This window comes from Salarias fasciatus, chromosome 18 (assembly GCF_902148845.1).
Source record: "Salarias fasciatus chromosome 18, fSalaFa1.1, whole genome shotgun sequence".
Lineage (NCBI taxonomy): Eukaryota > Metazoa > Chordata > Actinopteri > Blenniiformes > Blenniidae > Salarias > Salarias fasciatus.
This window is the reverse complement of record NC_043762.1, coordinates 6,249,649-6,272,783: the sequence shown is the minus strand read 5'-3', so window position 1 is coordinate 6,272,783 and position 23,135 is coordinate 6,249,649. Positions and strand designations below refer to the sequence as shown.

The window sequence follows — 23,135 nt, the reverse complement described above, 5'->3', positions numbered from 1 at the left end:
GAACGTTATTTAGCTTTATATACCTGGATTTAGGCTAGTTTACTATATATATATATATATATATATATATATATATATATCATTGGATCAAAATGTTGTGTTGTATTTAATTGGGCTGTCAAAAGATGGATTTGTTATAAATTATGAAGAATCGTATTATGAATCAAATGAACAAAAAGAAGGAATTTCTTTTCAAAATGAAGTTCCATGTAGACCAACTTCTCCGTCTCTGTCAAATACAGCTTAAATTGAAAGAAAAAAATTCCTCACCCTAATTCTTTGATGAATCATGATATCATTTTTTTTTTTTTACTTTGAGCAACACTACATTAATTAATCATGATTAATGTGATTAACTCAGACAGCCTTAAATTGTGTTCTGCGGCACTGACGTCAGGATTCGTCTGCAACTTTTGAAAGACTTTTATTTGGTTCAGTAAAGTTTTACGTTTTGCAAACGATGGCTGTTGCCATGGAAACGGTAGGATGTCGAGCCACCAGCTGGTGCTACTGGTTGTTTTTGTCATGAATATATAAAATATATATTTCCAACTTCCACAGTGCACACGAGTAGTCGCACGCCGGGGGGGGGGGGGGGGGCTTTCATAAAAGTCCGTTTCTGCCCGTCTACTTGACGACACAACCCCGAGCATTTCCAGAAAGTTCCCCCCTCGACAGTCGTTACCTTTTCAGTGACTCCGACCACCGTTGTCATGCCAACAGATTCCCAAGACACAATGAAAGTTTTGAATTTTTGCGTTCGTGGGCGGAGCTTCACTTTGTGAGGAATGTGGAAGCAACCAACTCAAAGATGGCGGCTCCATAAAAGGATGAAAGGGAGGGATAACAAGGGCTTTTGGGATGGTGTGTGTGTGTGTGTGTGTGTGTGTGTTTGGAGGAATGTTGCTCTGTTTCTCCGTTGTTGGTGGGGGGACAGAGAGTGGGAGGGGCCACAGAGTGGGAGGGGCCACGGGGCTCTGAGGCTGGACGCCTGTCATCCTCCATTAAGGCTCCTTCCATTGGCCTTTGTGGTCGTGGAAACGGCAAACAGCTGCATGCAAATGCCCCATCCCCTGAACCCCCCTCCCCGGGGCCGGCCTCCATTGTTCGAGTCCCCGGGCTTGACAGCGCCGCTTTCTGTGCGGCATAAAGGCGAGTGTAGCCTCTAGTCAAATAGGAGGGCCCCCGCCGGGGGCCCAGCGGGACCACTTCACCGCTGTTTGTCTTTTTACGTTGTTTTCTTCCCTCAAACTGCTGGTCGCCGACATCACAGCCAAGAAAAGAGCAAGTCTGAAGAGCCGAGGGGGGGGGGAGCGCCGCCGCCGTAATCCAACATCCGGAGTGACGCCGCGGTCAGACGGTATGTTTGTTCCCTCAGCAGGGGGCCATAAAGTAGGACACCTATCGGAATTCAGACAAAGCTGCGTTTCTTCGTCTCCTCTCGGATTCTGACCACTCGCCAAACGGCGTGAAAAAACAAGAGCGTGAAAAAAACAGCCTGTACGTATGAAAGTCAACGCTGCTCGCTTTGTGTGCAGCAGAAATGTACAGTTTGGCTTCGAGCAGAGTCTATTTCTGGAGCACGAGCCGCTCCGATTCCACATAATCTCTCCAAATGTCGACGACAGGTCGGCGTTTCTTCCACGGGAGGTTCTCACGAATCTTCTTCATGCAGGACCGAAGATCACCGAGCAGGACAGTAGGAATGTTCAGGTTCAAATTCGCCGCTGTGCCGTTCACCACGGATTAAAGGAAGAAGTTCGAGTGAACCGACGACTTATCAGGTTTAATGAAGAGAAAGCTGAACTGAACTAAGCACGACAAAATCCACATCTTGGACCTGAGTTTGAACCACACAGTCTGGGGTATAACATGCAAACTCAGAATCAAACCGGGTTACGCTCACTGTGAGGCAGCAATCCTAACCACTGTTCCAACGTGCCGCCCAGACGGCATCAGTACAAAGTGACTATGACACAACACTTCAAGAGGAATGCTCTGCGTTTCCATGGAAATGGAGGAAAATGATGCAGTTAACAGGTAAGGCCACTAGAGGGCACTGCTGGAAACAGGACGAGGACCAGGAGACCCTGCACTGGGACCAGGACCAGGAGAATCTGGACCAGGGTTCATGACACTCCGGAGGAAGACATTGTTCCAACTGCCCCTCTATTGAGCATAAACAGAACACCGGCCGTGGTGAGCATGCTCAGCAGCCGTTGCCATGACGACAGAGTCCCAGAGTTTTCAGAAAGTTCCCCCTTGGGAACCGTTTCCTGAACGTCGTGTCTTCGGTGGCTCTGAGCTCCGCTGTCGAGTGAACAGAGTCAAAACGCTGCGTGAGAACAGAACCTCGCTAGCATGCTAGCACACCGATAGAAATGAATATATTATCTTAAACTTTTGATTCAAATCGGCTGGAATTCTTTTCTTGAATATTTTCATGGAACTATCGTCTAATGGTTTAAAAACCGTAGTGCTGCACGTGTCCTGCTCGTCTCCTCTGTACTTCCAGAGACACGGAACATGAAAAGAACCGCGGATGTTCCTGCAAAACGTTTGTACTTTTCAAAGATCCTTCAACATTTTGGTGTTTTTAAGCTTCCCCTCATTTGCATATTTAGCGAGTAATGACTGCAGAGAGTGGAAGAAAACATGTCCTACTTTACAGTTTTTCAGTGTAAAATACTCAGGTCACCACGGAAACAAGGAAGACTTCAAAATGAAATGTTCATCTAAAAATATATGGCAAGTGCCTGCTTTCTCTAAAACCAGGGTGCCAAATCTGTGGTCCGAGGTCCCGTTAATGGACATGTAAACACTAATCACGGCTACAGTGAATAAAGGCTAATGCTAATCACTACTAATGTGGATAAAGGCTAATGCTAATCACAGCTACTTTGGATTAAGGCTAAGGCTAATCACAGTTACTGTGGATAACGGCTAAGGCTAAACACTGCTAAAGGCCAATGCTAATTGCTAATCACAGCTATTGTGGATAAAGGCTAATGCTGCGTGTGGTGCAGTGGGAATGTCCTTGGACTATAATGACTGTTTTAATAAAGCAAAATGCACCAAAACAGCAGAGAAAGCATAACTTCCCGCAGCTTCAGAAGCTGGAAATGTTCCTGTGAAGCCACAGCAGCGAGCCGAGATGTAGTGACGTCTACCGGAAGTAAACCGTGTTTTTCTCTTTCTTTCTGGATTAACTTTGATGCTGCAGCTTTGAAAATGTCCTCATAGTTCTGCTCCCGTCCCTCCGCTCTTTTCATTGTATCCATTTCTTGTGAAGCTCCTGTTAAATAAATTTTCTCCATACGAGTCTAACAGAGGGACGCCATCTTGGAATATTGCGTCATGGCGATGGATGAGCAGAACAACTGGAATAAAGTCGCCTAATTTACATGTAATCCTTATATATACGTATACATGTCTATTCAGATTCAAACTTAATTCCGAACAAAGTTTTCAGGTATTTTCATGGGATTTCATTCGGATTTATACAGGAATGAAAGGTCCCATGTAAGCACATGGACTCTGACTCCGTCACCGTGGAAACAGAGGAAACGCTGCATCAGAAATGGAAGTAGATGTTTTCAGTGGTGACACAATGTTATCTCTGACTTCTTGGAAGACGACAGAGAGAAAAGAAGCTTCAGAATCTGGACACTTCCAGTCGCTGCCGCTCTCAGATGCTGACAAGGCACGGAGAACACTGAGGACACAGTGGATCATGGGGAAGAGGAGCAGCCCCTCAGCTGCATATGAAGGATTCCTCTATCAGGAGACTAGACCAAGGTACACCCAGACCGAGAACCGCCCAGACCGAGGACTGTCCAGACCGGGTAGACCCAGATCAAGGTACGTACTCCCAGGCAGAGGACCGGCCAGACCAAGGACCGCCGAGATCGAGGTACGCCCAGACCATACACCAAGACCGATGTAGACCCAGAGACAGGCATAGCCAGACACAGGCATGCAGAGCAAGTGGCGGACTGTAATGACTGTGTCTTCATTTAGCCGAGAAAATGAAGCTTCTCTCCTCGGCGGATCGGCGGGCTGAACTCTGACCCCTGTGGGCGAACATCAAAGATGCCGCCATCATTACATTTCTAATACGTCTAATCCTCCACATGTGAAGAGGGTCGGCAACGAAACCCGTCGGCCGGGGAGGAAATCAGACGAAGAGACGCCGCCACACTTCTTGTGTTGGGACTCGGACGCGTCGTGCGGATTAAAGCCCAGTGTAATTCGACACCTTGTAGCGTCTGCTGAGGAAAACACAGGTACCAAAACCTGTCACCATGGCTAAACACCTGAAAGACGCAAAAAGTGTCTGACAGTGAAGATGAATGGAAAACAGCCTCAATGCTCTCGGGAGAACGCCACTTTGACAGAATTAGTTCACCGCTCCTTCAACATCCAGCATATTGTTGCATTTCTTGAGGGGAGTTGATGAAACAGGCAGAAAGAGGTGAGTTAAAGCGGCTCTCCTGAGTTTCACAGGTTTGATGCTTAACTCCCCTTAAAGCTTGTATTTTCACCCCGACACTTAAACCCCGGCTGGATTTCCCTCTCAGAAGGAGTCAGGTGGCTCCCCGAGGCGGGAGGTGCTGCTGCCGGAGTCTCTGTTCTCCCCGTTTCACCTCCTGATGGGAGCTGGGAGGAGCTGGGAGGAGCTGAGAGGAGCTAAGGGAAGCTGGGAGGAGCTGAGAGGAGCTAAGGGAAGCTGGGTGGAGCTGGGAGGAGCTGGGAGGCCCGGTTCTACCAGCGTCACGCCGACGAGCCGATTACATGGAGCGCTGGCCGGAGACGCCGGGTCAGGGTGGAGATCGGCGCTGCCAGATGACCACGACCCAGACAGATCTGATCCAGATGCGCTCATCTGTAACTCTGTCACCTCGGTCCACACAGTCCACCTTCTTTCATCCTGCAGGTTCCGCTGGCCCAGAACCAAACTGCGAGCAGGAGAACCGATAATCTGACAGACTGAACCATCTGACTGAATCTGACTTCTGGTGTCTTGACTGAACCAAAGCTGAAGGATCCAAATACACCAAACAATACAAACCATCTGCTGGAGCACTGGAACAGGCAAGCTAGAACCCATCCAGGCAGGCTACAACCTAGTCCAGGCCTGCTGGAACCGATCCAGATTGTTTGGAACCAATCCAGACCAACTGGAACCCATCCAGGACTGCTCCGAATGATCCAGACCATCTGGAATTCATCCAGGCCCATTAGAACCGAACCAGCCAGGCTAGAACCGATCCAGACCAGCTGTGAGAGGTTTCAGCTGGACCGGTCAACCATCCATCAGAGGACACAGGAAGAGAATGTTTCAGAGTGAAAACACTAAACTTCCGGAGGGTTCCTTGGATCTGCCGACACAACAGCGGGTCCTAGAATCAGAGCAAATGCAAAGATTTACGGAGATCCAAGCAGAACAAGGCTGCGCTGAAGCAGGAACGTCTTGAACCAGCAGGAGGACTCAGACCACCGGCTCACCTGATCAGGAGCTGAGTGGACAACAAATATTCATCATGAAGGAGCCCGTTGTCATGGAAACAGGCCTGCTAAGAAGGTTCTGCAGGTAAGCTGGATTGAAGACATTGAGAACCGAGAACCGACGGTTCTTCATCTGCACTGAACCCAGACTACTGTCACATTCCAGTCTGAAGTCCAGCATCAGCAAGGAGAACATGCAAACTCCACACAGAAGCTGGGTGAAGCGGTGAAGCCCGCCTCCCCACCCCGTCTGATCAAAACTCCCATCGGAGCGTCTGATTGGCCGGCTGACGGCTTCATGCAGACGAGGCGCTGCAGCACAATTTAGCAACTCGTTTTGGCATGAAATTGTTTTTTATCTCAACAGAGGAATTTATCGAGTGTTTTTGTTATTGCGCACACACACACACACACACACACACACACACACACACACACACACACACACACACACACACAGACACACACACACACAGACAGACACACACACACACACACACACACACACACACACACACCACACACACACACACACACACACACACGGAAACCATTTCCAGGTTTGTTTTGTTTTGCCTCGTTCATTCGGCCAGATGTTTTCCATCTACCAGACATTAAAATCCAGTTTTTAATGCAATTAAAGTGGAGTCTGAGCTGGAATCCATTAATGGCTGATTTTTATCAGTCATGTCTTCAGGACACATCCTGACATTCAGCTAATGGTCTCCATCCTGCAGCAGCTCCTGTGGAACAGTCTGTGACCGGTCTGCACCAGGCGTGCACCAAATGTGCACAGAGCACGCACTACGTGTGCACGTGTGTGCCTCAAATCTGCACATCTGCAATTAGTCCATACCAACTCTGTCTACCACATTTACAAGTCTGCACCACATCTGCAGCGTCTGCACAACAGCTGTACAGTCTGCACCCCACATCTGCGCAGTCTGCAACACATCTGCACAGTCTGCAGCACAGTCTGCAACACATCTGCACAGTCTGCAGCACATCTGCACAGTCTGCAGCACAGTCTGCAACACATCTGCGCAGTCTGCAACACATCTGCACAGTCTGCAGCACAGTCTGCAACACATCTGCGCAGTCTGCAACACATCTGCACAGTCTGCAACACATCTGCACAGTCTGCAACACATCTGCACAGTCTGCAGCACAGTCTGCAACACATCTGCGCAGTCTGCAACACATCTGCGCAGTCTGCACCACATCTGTACAGGTGTGTCTCATCCACCCGCTGCGTTCTGACTCTGGTGTTGGACACTGCAGACGTCTTCCTGCAGAGGATGAGGAGGAAACTCTTCCTCCATGCGGCGGCCGGTGGCTGTTTGAGCTGCAGAGCGCCACTGAGACGTCGTATTTCCACGCCGGACCCTGAAGGCAGCATCCTGCTGGTTTCCTTCACAAACAGCCAGCCAGATGTTTTCTGATCGTAAAGATGCAGTTTGGACAAGAAAACCTCACAAGGATAATCTTTCCTCAACGTTTCTCACCTAACTTGTAATTCAGTGTCATTTCATTTTAATGTCTTCACTATAAATTAACGCTGTTTTCTTTTTTCTGAATCCTGCAATAATATTTTTTTTATGCTTTAAGCTTCATAAAATCTGTAAAAGACTTTTATTATGTTCAAGGACTTTTATAGACTTTACAGTTGTGCGTTCTGCTGGTTTTCCAGTGATTCTCCCTGCTTGTTTCATCTCTTGTTGTGTGTTGTGTTGTGTTGTGTTGTGTTGTGTTGTGTATTGCAAATCTGCACGCAGCCTGTGTGTTATTCTGAGGTACGGTTCACAGACGTCATTCTCCATGTTCACACGCATTTATCGACGGACTCGCCGTGCGGACGTCCATCTGGAACTCAGCAGAGGAATAAAGTTTACGTTTCAACGTTGCTACGTTTTATTACAGAAAAGTTTTGTGTCTCCACAGCAACGGCTGAAAACTACGGTAAAAATTGTTGACCGTCGACTGGGCATGAGCAGAACGACAGTTTTCTTTGTCTCCATGGAAACAGAGCTGGAGCGCTTTCGTTAGTCCTGTCACTAGATTTAATTTTTTAAAATTGAGATCAGATAATTTCCAGGTTAATCCTAATGACAGTAAAATTAACAAATTAACAAAACACCTGGCGCTCCTCAGACCTGAGATCCAGAACTCGGTTCTTAATTTCCTCCCCTGATTCTTTTTGAGACAATTACCAACCCCAACCCCAATCCTGTGATTACTGAGCGCTCGAGTTTTCACATGAGACGGCTGTGGTGTGAACAGAGTGGCGAGCCGCCTCCCTGCTCCAGCCTGAGGAACTCCGTCACGTTCAGAAACACTGCACCCTTTAGAATGTCTTTCCAGCATTAGAACTGCAGGATCTGAGCGAGAGGGAGTTAAAGCATGTTTGATCACAGGAGCAGATAAGAGAGGGAACGTCTGTGTGTGTGTGTGTGTGTGTGTGTGTGTGTGTGTGTGTGTGTGTGTGTGTGTGTGTGTAGCGGGGATGTCGGGCCGTGGCGGCGGTTCCCCTCCCGTCTCCAGGAGCGCTCCATCGGGGAGCGGCTCTGTGGGCTTTGACTCGGCTCTGTTTGAAGCCTCTCGCAGATTTAGCAGCAAGGCGCAGAGAGAAAACACATTCCTGGGCAATAAGCACCCGCGGCCCCCCCGTCTCCACCCCCCACCCCGTTTCTCCACCTTTTTCTCTTTTTCTCCCCGGTCCTTCGCCGCGTTCTGATTCCATTTCCTGCTCGGCAGGAGGGAACCTTCCTTACCGGCCGGTGTTTATGCCTGCAAATGGCCCGTTGTTTGCAGGTGACCCGCCCCGAGGTGACATTTCATTCCAAGACAAAAAGAAGAAGGAGTGCGGTCACGCTCGGCGGCGCCGACCCTCAGCCTGAGGAGATTACTGATACAGAGGAGGCAGCAGAGCGGCTTTCGTTCAGCGACACGCCGCCGTCGTCACAGAACCCTAGAAGGAGAGGTTCTCCAGAGACCAGGTTCTGAGGAGCTGATGTCAGGGGGAAGGTGTGATCCAAGCAGTCCTGTCATCAGGACCGAGGTAACGAACTCCACAGGACTACGCCGTTTAAGGCGTCTGCCGTTTCCGTGGAAACAAACGTCAATGTCAAAACGTTGTGTAAACGTGAAACTGGAGAACGTAAAAACCAAACGTTAACACCTCAGTTTCACTTTCAGAGAAAACTACTTTTTTCACAAATTTCTTCAGAGAAGTGACAACGCGACACCGAGAGCCGAGCTGAGACACCGGTGACACCGCCATGACAGCTAGCTAACTAGCATTAAGCGGGAGTTTGGAAAAACACCCACAATGCAGCAGCTCGAGGAGAAGTTTGAAAGACTTTTAAGAGGTCTGGAACCAGTGTGGCCCCGGCTGAATGTGGAACCCGAGATAAAACGTGTTGTAGGTACGTTCCTGCATGTCGTGTGTTCTCCAGAGTGACATACTGGATGTTCTGCAGCGTGATGCACGTTCCGACACGTTGTCGGATGTGTGTTCTCATCATTACTTGTGTAATTCAGATGTGAAAACCCCCCGTGACAGGAGCGGCTGTAATACACCGTAATCATTTCCACCCAGTAATTACTCTCTCAGCCTTTTTATCTGCCGCACATTAAAACGGCGAAGACGTTTACCGAACGCGCCGCCGTTCCTGTAAAACGTCTGTCGGCGCGAGACCGAAGCGCAGAATTTACTGTGTGAGCCGGAGAAACGTGCTGCTGAGAGACCACAGGTGTGTTTTCACACACCGTAAATCTGAGCGGAGCGTCACAGTCCTCCTCCTCCTCCTCCTCCTCCTTCCTCTTCTCTCGCTCAATGAGGGCTTAAATGGAAAGAGGTTTGATTTTGTTCATTTTCGTTTCAGAAAAGTTTTGCGTCTCCGCAGCAACAACAGAAACATTGAAAGCGCTGTAGGGAGTTTGTCGGGCCACCTTTGGGCGCTGCTGTTGGTTTACTGCATCATTCTCAGTGTTTTCTGCGGTTTCCGTGGAAACAGGCATCGTTATTAATATGTCGCTGTGCAAACGTGAAAGTTTTAGGAGACGAAAATGTAAACGTGAGTCGTCCGGGAGTGCGGTGGTGTTTGTGATGCTGTTAGAGTTGTTGTAAGCAGTGTATTTAGGGTTTTTATTAGCGGAGTTGTTAGGGCTGTTTTTGACAGTGTTGTTAGGGTTATTAAAGGTGCTGTAGGCAGGATTCCGCATCTCCGCCATCTTGCTTAGGGTTACCTAAGCAAGATGGCGATTTGACCCATCTAAGATGGCGATTTGAAACCCAGCACAGCCAATCCTGTCCTGTTTTCTCTGACATCACGCCCTTACACAAGTTAAGCCCCTCCCACAAGAACGTGCGACGAACGCCCCTCGACCAATCACGGTTAGAGCCTCAGGGGCTCTTCTGATTGGTCAAAGATACCTGGAGCTGTCGAGATTCCTTTTCAGCTCAGAACAGAGACAGATGGAAACGCTGCGCCCTCGCGGTAGTGCAGTTATGCTACACTCCTAAAGGATTATCAATGGATACTCTAACATTTAATTAAAAGAAAACACAGAAAAATTAGCACTGACTAGCAAAATCCTGCCTACAGCACCTTTAATAGTTTTGTGTTAGCGGCGTTGTTAGGGTTGTTAACGGTGTATTTAGGGTTGTTGTTAGAGGTGTTATTAGCAGTGTATTTAAGGTGGTGTTAGGGTTGTTGTTAGCAGTGGCATTAGCGGTGGCGTTAGTGGTGTTATAAGCAGTGGTGCTAGCAGTGCTGTTAGCGAAGGTGTTAGCAGTGGCGTTAGTGGAGGTGTTCGTGGTGTTGTAAGCAGTCGGGTTAGGTTTGTTGTTAGCGGCGTTGTTAGCAGTGGCGCTGTCGGTGGTGTTAGCAGCAGTATTAGCGGTGTCGTTAGTGGTGGTGCTAGCGGTGTCGCTAGCAGTGGCATTAGCAGTGATGTTAGCAGTGGCGTTAGCGGAGGTGTTAGCGGTGTTTCAGGTGTTTCAGGTGCGCAGCAGAAACCTGGTTCAGGGTTTCATCTCCTCTGGTGCTCGACGCCATTTTTCCGCTTTGTTTTTATCTTGTTTTCTCGTTCTGGTGAATTATCCGTGACGTTCCTCAGAGCGGTACTGAAGCTCGGCGGAACGCCACAGGTCATGCTCGTCTCTGGAAACGCCTCTCGCCTTTGGCCTGAAGCTGATCTACTGCAGACTGCAGAACCCTGGAGCACTTTGAGAACGTTCCACTTCCTCACAGGACGAAGCTTCGTTCTGACGGCCGAAGCGGCGACTCGCCCTGCAGATCCACACCTTCGGAACGGGAGGAGACCCGCTGGAGGCCGGACTCATCTATTAACTGAATGAGGCCGCCCGCAGAAAAACACCGTGCAGGCGGCGTTTAACGAGGAGAGAGCGAGGAAGGCATCTGTTTAGAGAACGTCTGGCCAGACGGAACGAGAAGGGAGCCGCCGCCAGGCGCTCAGGTTTAAAAGCTGCTTAACAAATGAAATCAAAGTGTCAGAACGCCGGGAAATGGAGTGGAACTTTTACAACTTGCCTTAAACACACAATAAAACAGCAGGCGCTGCGCTGCAGGGACGGAGAACCCGCTCTCAGTGTTCTCCAGAACACCGAAACGGTCCTCACAGGTTCACCGTTCCATTTACTCTCTTCTGGACGAGTTCTGAGGAAATCAGAGCTGTGATGAATCTAGAACTATTCAGACACGCCTCCAACTGGATTTCATTTCCGGTCTGAGAAATGCTGATCCTGGAGAACCTGGAGATCACTGCGACCCGACGAGAACAGAACCCACAACACTGATGGAACACATGGCTCTAGAGGGTGTTCTGGGTCAAACAGGATGAAACAAAAATGAGAATATAAAAAAAGAATAAACAGAATAAATATAGACTGAAATGAGACCACAATTACAAAGAAAATCAAGAATAGGAGTAAAAGAAAATAAAATCTAATAAAATACATATAAATTAAAAACGAACAAATAAAAAATACAGAGATGTACAATAAGACTTGAAATGAAATGAGACTGCAAATAAATAAAACAGAAGGTAGTAATGTAGTATAAAATGCAATGAAAATAAAATAGAAAATGCATTAAGAAATAAAATAAGTTAAAGAGCACTATATAAGAAAATCAAAATAATACAACATGAGTTTCAATGAAACTACAAATAATTTAATTAAAAAAATTCTAAAGAATCAAGACTGGGAGGAATAAAAATCAAACTGAATAAAAATTCAATAGAAAATAAAAAAAGGATTGAATAAATCAATGACTACATAAATTGAATGAAAATGCAAAAAAAAAAGATAAATATATTGTTTTTATTCTTTTACTTGTTTCTTGTAAAATGAGAAATGTTTTTTTTCTTTTTCTTTGCAGTCTAGAACAGCTCAGTGATCTCCCTTTATTCCCCGTTAATCAGAGATTGATCCGGATCTTTATTCCTGTTTATTTGTTGTTTCTCCAGTGAAATTCCCTCCAGCTGTCAGAACCCTCCACTCCAGAATGAGAGAAACCCGTCCAGCTGGGCACACCGACACATCAGCTCTGTTTCCTAACCCCCCCCCCCCCCCCTCCCTCACAGATTGCCCAGTCATCTGTGACCGACCCCCCCTGCCCCCCCCCCCCCCCCCCCCCCCCCCCGGTTCAGCTGATAATTCATGATCGGCGTTCCGTGGACCCACGGCGTTCTGTATGAATTAGAGAACGGCGAGCCAAGCATATCAATGGCTGACAGGCGGGAGGAGGATGGCCCGGGGCCAGATAGTACAATGACCCCCCCCCCCCCCAATCGCCCCCCCCTGCCATGCAGCCCATCCCGGGACTGGAAATACCAGCGTGGCACTGGGGAGGGGGGAGGCGGGAGGGGCGCTCCTCCACCAGCACAATGTACGGCCCTGCTGGAGACACATGTTGTGGCGAGAAGTGTTGACCTTTACAACCTTTTATTGGAGGGGGGGTTTGAGGGGGGGGGGGGGCATATTACACATTCAGAAGACATCCAGCAGCGACCAGGAGCAGCGGGAGGCCGAGGAGCAGAAAATACAGAGAAGACGGAAGAAATGTTCCTCCGACGGGACCAGCGGCAGCACAGGAGCCACAGCTTGATCAACATTCACCCCGTCACATTCACACCTTCACCCCGTCGCTTTCAGCCGCTCTCCTGGCGGCGCAGCAGGAACCTGCTCCTGCTTTAGAACACTCTCCTCTCTCGTCCTTCTGCTGAATTTATTCTTCAAAAACAAACAAAAAAACCGTCTGGCTTTCACTGAGCCTCCTTCACACAGTCCATCCAGGAAGGAAGGCTTTCTGGAGGAGGAACTCCAACAGCCCCCTCCTGTCTCTGCCCCCCCCCCCCCGCCCCATTCACACACCTCTCCATGTTGACACTGACCGCATGACATAATCCTGCGTCTGTCTGTCTTTGCTTTGGAGTCGGAGATAACATGAAGGTATGCTTCGGGTGGGGGGGGGGGGGGCCTCCTCCCCTCTCCCCCCCCTCCCCCCTCCCCCCTCCGAGCTGCAGGCTGGGCGGTCCCACACTTCTAAAACAAACCTGATACCTGGCTGACCTAGTTTACTCCTGCAGGAGCGTCGCTGTATGGATCTGTTATATAAAGGAGGGAGAGCGTGCGTGTGCGTGTGTGTGTGTGTGTGTGTGTGTGTGTGTAGGATGTGTTTGTTTCACACACTGAGGACGGGAGTGTTAATGAAATCAAACTCCGTCTCTGTGGTCAGCCGGCTCCTCTCCCTCCGTCTGTTTGTGTAATTACATCGCTGCTCAGCGGCTAGCTCGGTTAGCGAGGCCGTCGCTGCAGCAGGGACACACACACACACACACACACACACACACACACACACACACACACACACACACTTCATTTCTCATTTCCAGTCCCGTTCGCTGTGCCTCTTGTCTCCACCGTCGCCTGAAGGGAAGCTAGCAGCCTGTTAGCGGCTAAATGCTAAACGCTGTTTAGAAGCAGTGGCTGCAGAGGCTGGTTCCCACTGGTCCCAGATCAGATTCAGCCTGTCAGAAGACCTGACCACTCGTCATTTAGCCCCCACCCTGGTGCTTGGGGGGGTCACATTCACAACCATCACAGGCCTTTTCAAAGAAACCTTAACCTGATTATATCGTTACGTTCTCCGCGTTCTCCCCCCAGCAGACAATCATCAGCTGGAGTCCTTCAGGTGCAGGTCTCCGAGGGGAGGGAGGCCCTCAGGGCGCACACACACACACACACACACACACACACACACACACACACACACACCCAGTGAAACCTAAAACCTGCACTTTGTGCATACCAAAGCAGTTTCCCGTCTTCAAGGAACTCAACAGAACCATTGAGCTCTGTTTCAGAGCCAGATCCGGTCAGAGGAATGTTCTCCATCAAAGGAGCGCTCTCCATCACGGGAACGTTCTCCAGCTCTCCTCCTCGTGACCAGAAATCCCTCATCTACCTCAACCAGAAGACACGGGAGGCGAGAGGAGGCGTGGAGCGGGGAACCCGCTGGTTTAGAACCGCTGCGCTGCGAAGCGGCTTTGTTAACAAATTGCACGCTGCAGCCAGAACGAAAATAAAACTGGAGGAGAACTCGATCACGGAACAAAACAGAACGGCGACCAAATCCGGAGTGAAAAGGAAGCCCCGGAGTCGATCTGTAATCAATGCCTGGCGCGCCGGCGTGTGATTCAGGGGTACTTTGTTCCCCGCCACAATGGCGCTGAAAGACGGAGAACGTAATGATCATGATTAGACTGACGTTCCAGACATCAGCGCTTCTGACGGAACCCGGTGTTTTCTGACAATACTGGAGATTCCAGACAAAACCGGTGAGGAGGAGGCGAGGAGGCGACCTTCTGATGACCGACGATCCGGTCGGTTCCACGGCCAGAACCTCAACATCCAAACCAGATCCGGTCGGTTCCACAGTCAGAACAAGAAAAACCTCAGCGCTAAAAGATTTGACAAGTTTTTTAAAAAGTTGCAGTAGGCATCAGGAGCAAGACAACTAATAGAAGATGATTACAACTTGACCTTTGACCTTTGTTAAATTCTGAATTTAAATCATCTTGAGTTTTAATTTTATATATAAAATGAGAAATCTGGAGAATTTTAGTGTTTTACAGCTTTTTGCTGAGTCGAGTGGCGAACGTCTGCAGGTTTGTGTGTGTGTGTGTGTGTGTGTGTGTGTGTGTGTGTGTGTGTGTGTGTGTGTGTGTGTCTGACAGGTCGGCACAAATATTTAGCTTGAGCTTTTCAAACACCTTTTTTTTCAAACTTCAAGGGTGAATAAAAAAAAAAGCCACAGAAGGAATTCATCAGCCTCAGTGCATAACAGCTCTTGAGCAGAGTGACGCGACGTGACCGCCTCGCCTCGCCACGCCACGCTGCGCCACGCCGCGCCACGCCACGCCATGCTAAAAACTTCCCAGCACTGACACGAGGGGATGCTAAGCGCAGTCTGGAACACGTTGAGCAGACTCACCTTGCGAACAGTGGAGGCCGCAGAGAAGCAGCACGAGGCAGCCGAGCGGCCCGCTGGCGGCGGCGGCCATGACGGCGCTCACCGTCCGGCTGCCGGATCGGAACTCTGGGTCGACGTGTGGTGGCGGCGGCGGCGGGGGCGGAGTGAGGAGCGGCGGTGGAGTCAGCGGTCGGTCGTTCTCTCCGAAGAAGTCATCTTTTCATCTGTGGGAACAGAGAGGAGACGTTGAGAGGGAGGTTTGCGCTGGTGGCGGCGGCGATGGCGACAATGGCGGCGATGGCGGCGTGCTGCTTATCGTCTCTCCAGAGTTTCACGCGTTCTGAACACAGACCGAAAGAAGACTGATTTGCCACAAAAAACTCCGAAGATGAACTAAAAGCGAGACTGAGCCTGACGGAGGAACGTTAGCATCGATGCTAATGCTACATTCAGGACCGGCGTTGGAAAAACTGACCACAGTTCAAAAGGTTGAAAACTTCAAGAGTCTAGAAGGAAACTAGGTCAGGTTTAAATTGGGGGGGGGGGGGGGGGGGGGGGGGGGGGGGGGGTTCAAATCTCTGTTTGTCCATAAAACGAGCTGTTAGCATGTTAGCTGCTCGGCTAACGCTACATCCAGGAATTCAGTTCAGCTTCATTTATTTTTACAAAGAAAAACCAAAAAACACATTAAATGTCTGTAATGACCGAACACTGAGTCACTCTGAACTCAGCTGGGACTACTAGTTAACTAGTTAGCTAAATAACTTTCATTTGCTATGAGCTAAAAACAAGTTTTTAAAAAAATTTGTCATGGAGGCTTTTGATCTTTTCTTTCATTTCATTCTCTCTCACACACACACACACGCACACACACACACACACGATGGTAATGAAGCTGTGGTTAGCGAGCGTTGTCGTGTTCTCGTCAAGGTGATCAGATATTTCTGGAAACTCAAACATAGAAATTTCGCCGATCAGCACAGCCTGATCATCTGATCATCTGATCATCGGATTGACTGATCATCTGGGTCGGTTTTTGATGTTCACTCCAAACTGTGCTCACCACAAAAACCGCTGCAGGGTTCTCCCACCATGCCGTCTCGTTCTCTTTTCACAGGTTCCTCACCAGACGACTGATTTACACAAATAATCCACCGATAAACGATTTGATGAATGATCAGAAATTCTCACATTTCAGAGGCTGAATCAAGAACCTTGTGTTTCTGCAACAGAACCAGGAATTCAACCTGAAAGAATCAAGGGAGAACACCTGAAAACAGACCAGAACCAGTTCCAGAACATCAGAACAGACCAGAACCAGGTTCCTCTTTTAAAAGAGATTTTTAATCCCAGGATTTTGACCTGGATATCAATAAATAAAGTGACTGAACTGGTCCCTGAACTAAAATGTGTCTGAGCAACGTCTTGTCCACAAACCTCCTAAACCGCCTCAAACCAGTTCGAACCGGTTCGAACCTCCTGAACCAGCTCAGACGTTGCCAGACGCTTTACGGCGTGCCCTGAACTTCGTCTCGCAGGCTTCGCTTCTCCTTCCTGCTTGATGGATGTCGTACCTGCGAGGTTCTGGGCCGAGTCCAGGGAAGAAAATACTTTCTCTGTTTTCATATCCAGCTAATAAAAGGAGTGACGGAGCTGCAGATACTTATCCTGTGTGTAAAAGAAGGAAATGATAAATAGCAAAGCAGAGAAACCTGAGCGCTGTGCCGAGGTGGAGTTTGGATTTATTATTTCCCGCCTCGGGAGACGCCAGCTTCCCGCTGAAGCTTCTCTCAGGTCACCCTGACGGTGGAGGTTCTGCGCCAGAGAAACACGTTCCGCTAAATCATCATTTATCAGCGGGAACCTGGGTGGTTTCGGAGGAGTCGTGGTTTTTATTTTGCCCTTCGGTTGTTTATCTGCCGGCGGCGGCGAACCAGATCAGATAAGAACAAACTGCACCGTAAAGAAAAATACAGGGTCATGATGAAAAGTTTTAACCGTCAATTTAAAACTGTCCAGAAGCAGAGCAGAAAACGCCCGGCGCCAGGAAGAGAACCCAGTCCAGACCCTGCTGGGTCTCAGACCCGTCCCCTCGAAGCTGTACGAGGACGCTGCCCGGCTCGTCTTCCCCTCGGACCGGTTTTGTTTCGGTCTTTCTGCTCCGAGCCGGGTCCAGATAAAAGGATTAACCGATTAGCAGGGACGAGTTTTACAGCAGCGCTGACAGACGTGTCATACCTCCCCATCGGGGGGCCGGGGGTCCACGATCACTTAAAGCTTAGTTAACGCTACACAGATCGTTTTGAGGAACCCCCCCCCCCCCCCCCCCCCCCCCCCACCCTCCTGCCGGTTCCCTCTTTATTAACAGTGCGTCTTTCTAGTACCGCAAGCAGGAAAAAAGTCCCGCAAATGAAATGAAAAACGATCCGCAAACATCGGCGACATCTGTTTTTCTTTTGTCTCAGAGAGGAACCCCGGCGGAGGAATCCATCATCGGCCCGGATAGCGGGGAGCACCGCGGTCCGCGGGCCGTTTCTCACGTCGCGCCTGATAGAAACAATAAGCAAGGCTTCAGGAAAACGGACGGCGGGCGATTAAAACATAATTAAAACAAATGGGGGGAAAGGAGACGGCGCGCACGTCTCAGCGTAAAGCCTGAGGAATGAATGCGAGGCTCCAAACACTTGAGTGGTGAGAGGAGGGAACGGGGGGGCTAGCAGAAGAATGGGGGGGTCGGGGTCAGCGGGGGGGGGGGGGGGGGCGGACGCTGCTGTGAGGACGGCCTGACCTCCCGGCTTCGGCTTAGAGGAGACAAAAATAAAGCCCAGGAATGTTAATTTATTTTCGATTGTGGACGAGCGGCGGATAAAGAGCGCCGGGCGCATACATGCATATCAACAAAACTAATGCCCCGGTCCCCGAGAACCCAGAACCCGGCCAGGGGAGCAGGGACGGAACAATGATCCGTCTTCTCCTGCAGCCTGAGTAACCAGAGTCTGGAGACGTCTCCGTGTCTCTCCCCCCCCCCAGCGCCCCCCCTCTGTGGCCTACATTCAGGATCCAAACACACACATGTGAGTGAAAGGGGGATTTCAAACATCGCAGAACACTCAGAACTGGAACTACAGGAACCGAGACGGCACCGGCTGCTGACGGATCGCCAGAGTCTCATCAGCACCGAACGAGACGCCGACGACCGCAGAACCTCCCAGAACACGGCAGGACGCCTCAGAACCTCTCAGAGGGTCTCAGAACACCTCAGAACCAGACTGAAACCGGTCCAGGACTGGAGCAGGACTGGAGGAGGATTCTAAACTCGTCCGTCTTTCAGCCCAAACTGAGCTCCAGATTCAGCATTTCTTTACAGTTTATCTTTATGGGGCTGATTAAGGCGGTGTGTGTGTGTGTGTGTGTGTGTGTGTGTGTGTGTGTGTGTGTGTCTCATACTTGTCTCACTGTTTAAAGGAGTGTCTGTCAGTTACAGGAAACAGAGTTTGATGATGATGATGATGATGGTGATGATGATGGTGATGATGATGATGGTGATGAAGCCGCCCATGAGCGCCGCTGTGGTTTAACAGCTTTTCTTCATCAGCCTCAGATGTTCTGCATTAGCAGGTCCTGAAAAAAGGCTGCAGTGTGAAAAAAAGCCGGCGGTGTCAGAGGGGAGAACCGCTGGAGGTGAGAACATCACACACTTCACACAGCGAAGGGGAGAACACACACTCTGCTGCTGCACGGGGAAGGGGAGAACACACACACACACACACACACACACTTTGCCTGGAAGGAGAACACACTCCGTATGTGCCCGTTTGAACCACAACGGCACTCAGAATCACTGAGAGCTCCACGAGAACAGCTCCCGAGGTGGAACTTCAGGAAAACACTCCTCCGTTTCCATGGAAACAGGGGAACACTGAACACTACAGCCGGAGAAAACAGCTGTTGTGCAGACACTGGTTTCACGTTTATGTTTCAGAAAAGCTTGGAGCTTAATTAATCATCTGCATGCAAGAGACAAGTTCGAGCTCTTCAGCTAACATGCTAACAGCTGGCTGACGGAGTGGCTAAGCTAATATGCTAATTCAACCCATCTCAGTGAATTCTGTGACTTCAAAGGATTTTTTGATTTTTGATTATTTGATTTTTTTTTAATTTCTGATTGTTTGATTTAGATTTTTTGATCGTTGATGATTTTTGGATTTCTGATAGTTTGATTTTGATTTTTCGGATTGAGGCACCACGGCCTCCCGTCTGGATGACTTCTCGGCCGGTTCCGGTTTTCGGACGGCTGGTCAGCGGAACCTCCTCACAGCGGAATCCCCCACGAACCGAGGGTTCCTGCGTCCCCGTAGCCCCGTCACACAGAGGGATAGTTTCTCTCCACTTACTGAAGAGAACTGATCAGATTTGCAGAGTTCGGTTTGATCTGACGGATGAAAACCAAAAACATTTAGACAAGTTGGGGTTTTTTTTGTCATCGCTGCTTAAAAAATTTAATTCTTGCCTGAAAGATGCATAAAAAGAGAAACGTGCACCCTGCTGCCCTTACACAGGACAGCGATGGCAGTCAGTGTTTGAACTGGAGAGAAACTGACTAGTTTTATATTGTTTTAATGATTTGTTCCTCTGATTTAACTCAAGTTATACTGAAGATAAAACACGTGACAGAAAGTTCTGTCGTCTTCATTTCAGGTCGCTGTGACCTTGACAGCGCGTCTCAAGGTCGCCGTTTGCGTTCCTCTGAGTGACTTCAGCTGAGAAGGTTTCATTCTTTCTGAAAGAATGAGAAGGTTCTTTATTCAACCCGGTTTAACATGTCTGCTCCACAAAACTAATTCACACTGTGACGTGAATAAAAGCAGCTTTTCCTCATCCTGAATCATTTTACTGCCAAAGAAATAAACGCTTTTTCATCATTTAGATTCTGGATTTCATTATGAATTTCCCATGAGACGATATCGGGGACGTAGAGCTGGGCGATATACCGAATTCATTCGATTAATTCGATTTTATATTTTCAATCGATGTGAAAAAAATTTAATCTCAACGTCGAGTTTAATGTTTTCTGTCCCTCCGCCATTTTTACCAGACGCGTGTAATACACACAGTCGCCACACCAGGAGGCCTGGCGCTGTAGCACAGACTACTGTCAGTACAGCGCCGTAGCGCTTCACAGAAAAAAAGAAAAGACAGAAAAAAAAGCTTATATTGGGAGGCGGGTTTTATGAGCTTTCTACCCGGTCATTAAAAGAGACGGGTTTTTAATGGAATACAGGTCATTATTAGAGGATTTACGGTATGATAAGAATGAAAATGAAACTTAAATCACGTGTTTTGTCGGCACTTAAATTTGATCTGTGTAACTATAACTACATTTCCTATACAGTTAAATGCAGACGTTTTGGCATTCAATAAAAGATCCTATTTTTGGAAAATGTTTGTTTTTCTTTACACAGAAAGAAATAGATTAAAATCGTTCATTGGATTTCAAGCAAACAAAAAATCGAGATTTAATTTTTTTGGCTATATTGCCCAGGACGATATCGGTAACAGGTGAACCGGGGCCCAGACGGGTCTAACAGGTGAACCGGGGCCCAGACGGGTCTAACAGGTGAACCGGGGCCCAGACGGGTCTAACAGGTGAACCGGGGCCCAGACGGGTCTAACAGGTGAACCGGGGCCCAGACGGTTCACTGGCCTCCACTTGTGGCTGCTGGCAGACCAAACGCTTCCTGCCGTCTCTCCCCTCCACTCTCACCCGGTTCCGCTTTGTTCTGCTCTCGTCAGCCTCCCTGTGTTCGCTGTTCTCCGTGTTCTCCGTGTCCATTTGGCCGCCGGCGCTCCGTCTTATCTGCTGCCTCCATCGCTTGGCGCCGAGCCGCCGAGCTCACCACCTGTTGTTCCTGCGCGTTGCGGATCAAAGAGCGGCGCGCTGCACCTTCCAGGGCCTCCGTCTCCGCTTTAAAGCGGCTTCTTTCTCATCTGACGAGGCGCGGGAAGCCGGGCCGCCCCGGAAACGGGTTCTGACCCAGAACAGAAGTCTACAAACATCTCTGTGATCCGCTCACTCTTCTTCAAACACACCTGACGACTCCAAATTATTACCGAGCGCCAAACAAAGACGTGATTATGATAAAAGGAGCAGAAAGACGAATCTACACAAAAAAAAAAAAACCTTCAAACAAACAGAACAAACACTTCAGTCACTTCCAGACAACTTCTCTGCTTCATAATGATCTCTGGAGCTTACATTTATTTATACACCCCAAATATGATTTAACTGAACTTCAAAAGCAGATTTTCCGTTCATGAATCCATCTACTCAGAAGTGAAGTTAATTAATATTAATAAGCATAGAACTGTTTAGAACCACATGGAAATTTACTGAAACTCAGCGGGAAACTGTTGTGACACGCACCTTTACACTCTGAAGTTCGTCTGAAGCCAAAATGGAAACCAAGCCGATAATGTGACCGACCCCGCCACGCACCCACCTCCGCGACCTCTCACCTCTCCCTGCTCCATTTACGTCCCCCAGAGTCGCTCCGTCCCTCAGAACTCTGTTAATCAGGCGTTAATCACGTGGAGCGGCTGCTTTACGCCTCCCTCGACACTCGCGGCTCTTCACACTCTTTACACTCCAGTTTCAGCAGGAATCCCGGTTTGAACCCCGGACTGCTGTCCCACTGTCCCGCCTCCCACTAGCGGCGCGCGGTCCGGACGTGGCCCGCATGCTAACCGTCGGGGGGAGGGGGTCCGGCCTGTGTGGTCTCCGATTCAGGGTCTGAGTGACGAGCATTAATCCTGCTTGGTCCTGGAATCTAACGGTTCTCCGCCAGAACAAAGCTCCACACTGAGGACTCCAAACACTCCATTAGCACCTTTTGTTAAGTGGAACAAAGTGGCAGAATAAAACACACGTCACGCTTCCACAGGTACAAATCGATTCCCGACACGATCCCAATCGGCGCCGCCGCAGCCAGAAAACACACGGATCCCAAAACTCCACGTTCCAGACGGCAGTTCGGCTTCATCACAGAAACGGCGTGATTGACTCTGCTGCTGACTCTAATGAACGCCAAAGCGAATCAGTGGAAAAGGCAGTGGGAGAAAACCTGGAGCGGAGTTTAGTCCAGAGAGCCCAAATATGTATGATATGTATCACGATACGATAATATCGCGATGAATCGTGATGCATCGCGATATTCTATATAGTCGATTAAAAAACTAGAAACAGAAATACTACGAGCTGCAGTGCGCATCCATCAGATGATACTGATCAGATGAAAAGTGATTGAAAATCCCTGAATAACTCACACTAACTGAAACACGACGGATTTAGTTCCCTCAGTCCACTGAAACATGAGGGATTTAGGTTTATTCTGAAAAAAATAAGAATTGAAAGATTTTCAATAAACTGGAGAACATCTTAGAAGGATAGAAATATTCAAACATGTTTGGTATAAACTGCTGAAACAGCTTCATCAGATATGTGAAGTTAAACAGAGATTTGAGAAAATATTCCCATTTTTTAATCTGAAAGAAAAAAAAATAAGAAAAATGACAAACTTGTAGATCTTTACGCTAAAGTCCAAATTCAAACATTTGAAACTTACAGTTTAACTTTCCTTCAACTAAGGAAAATACAATTTAGATAACAATTTAACTTTAAAACCTAAAAGATGAGTTTCTTTAATTTCTGATAGAGTTCAGAACCAAACATCAGATTTCTGCTGAAAAAAAACTGGAGAATCAGACTGAAAACTGAACCTGTGTCTGTTTGAGGAGGTTTTGATTGGACCGCAGAGTGGGAGCTGACGGAGGAGGAGACTCCATCGGGTTTCCCGAAGTTCAGATCTGTGACACAAACCAGGGAGACGTGGCTCCGATTCACAGGACAGCTGAAAGCTGGAGCGTACCGCCACAGGAGTCGTGTGGAGGGGCCTGCTCCACCTCTCCACTCATGACTCCACCCTGCAGAGGAATCATCCGCCCGGATGAGCTCCGAGAGACGGCTGCCAGGAGTCTCCAACAGGCCCACCGTCACTTGAAGCCGCTGCTACCACCACCTGCCGCTCTGCAGGTAGAACTAAAGATAGACCGATATATTCACGGGCCGAT

General features: G+C 48.8%; 1 protein-coding gene across 3 annotated transcripts in view; it reads right to left on the bottom strand.

The window, feature by feature from the left end:
* The window catches only part of adgrl2b.1 (adhesion G protein-coupled receptor L2b, tandem duplicate 1), a 99,483-nt gene that overhangs the window by 59,275 nt on the left and 17,073 nt on the right, over positions 1 to 23,135 (bottom strand). For all 3 annotated transcript variants that reach the window (XM_030114534.1, XM_030114532.1, XM_030114533.1), the window contains exon 2: positions 15,030 to 15,232. In XM_030114534.1, coding sequence (XP_029970394.1) covers positions 15,030 to 15,099 — 70 coding nt within the window. In that variant the 5' untranslated portion in view covers positions 15,100 to 15,232. The remainder of the gene's footprint in view (positions 1 to 15,029; positions 15,233 to 23,135) is intronic.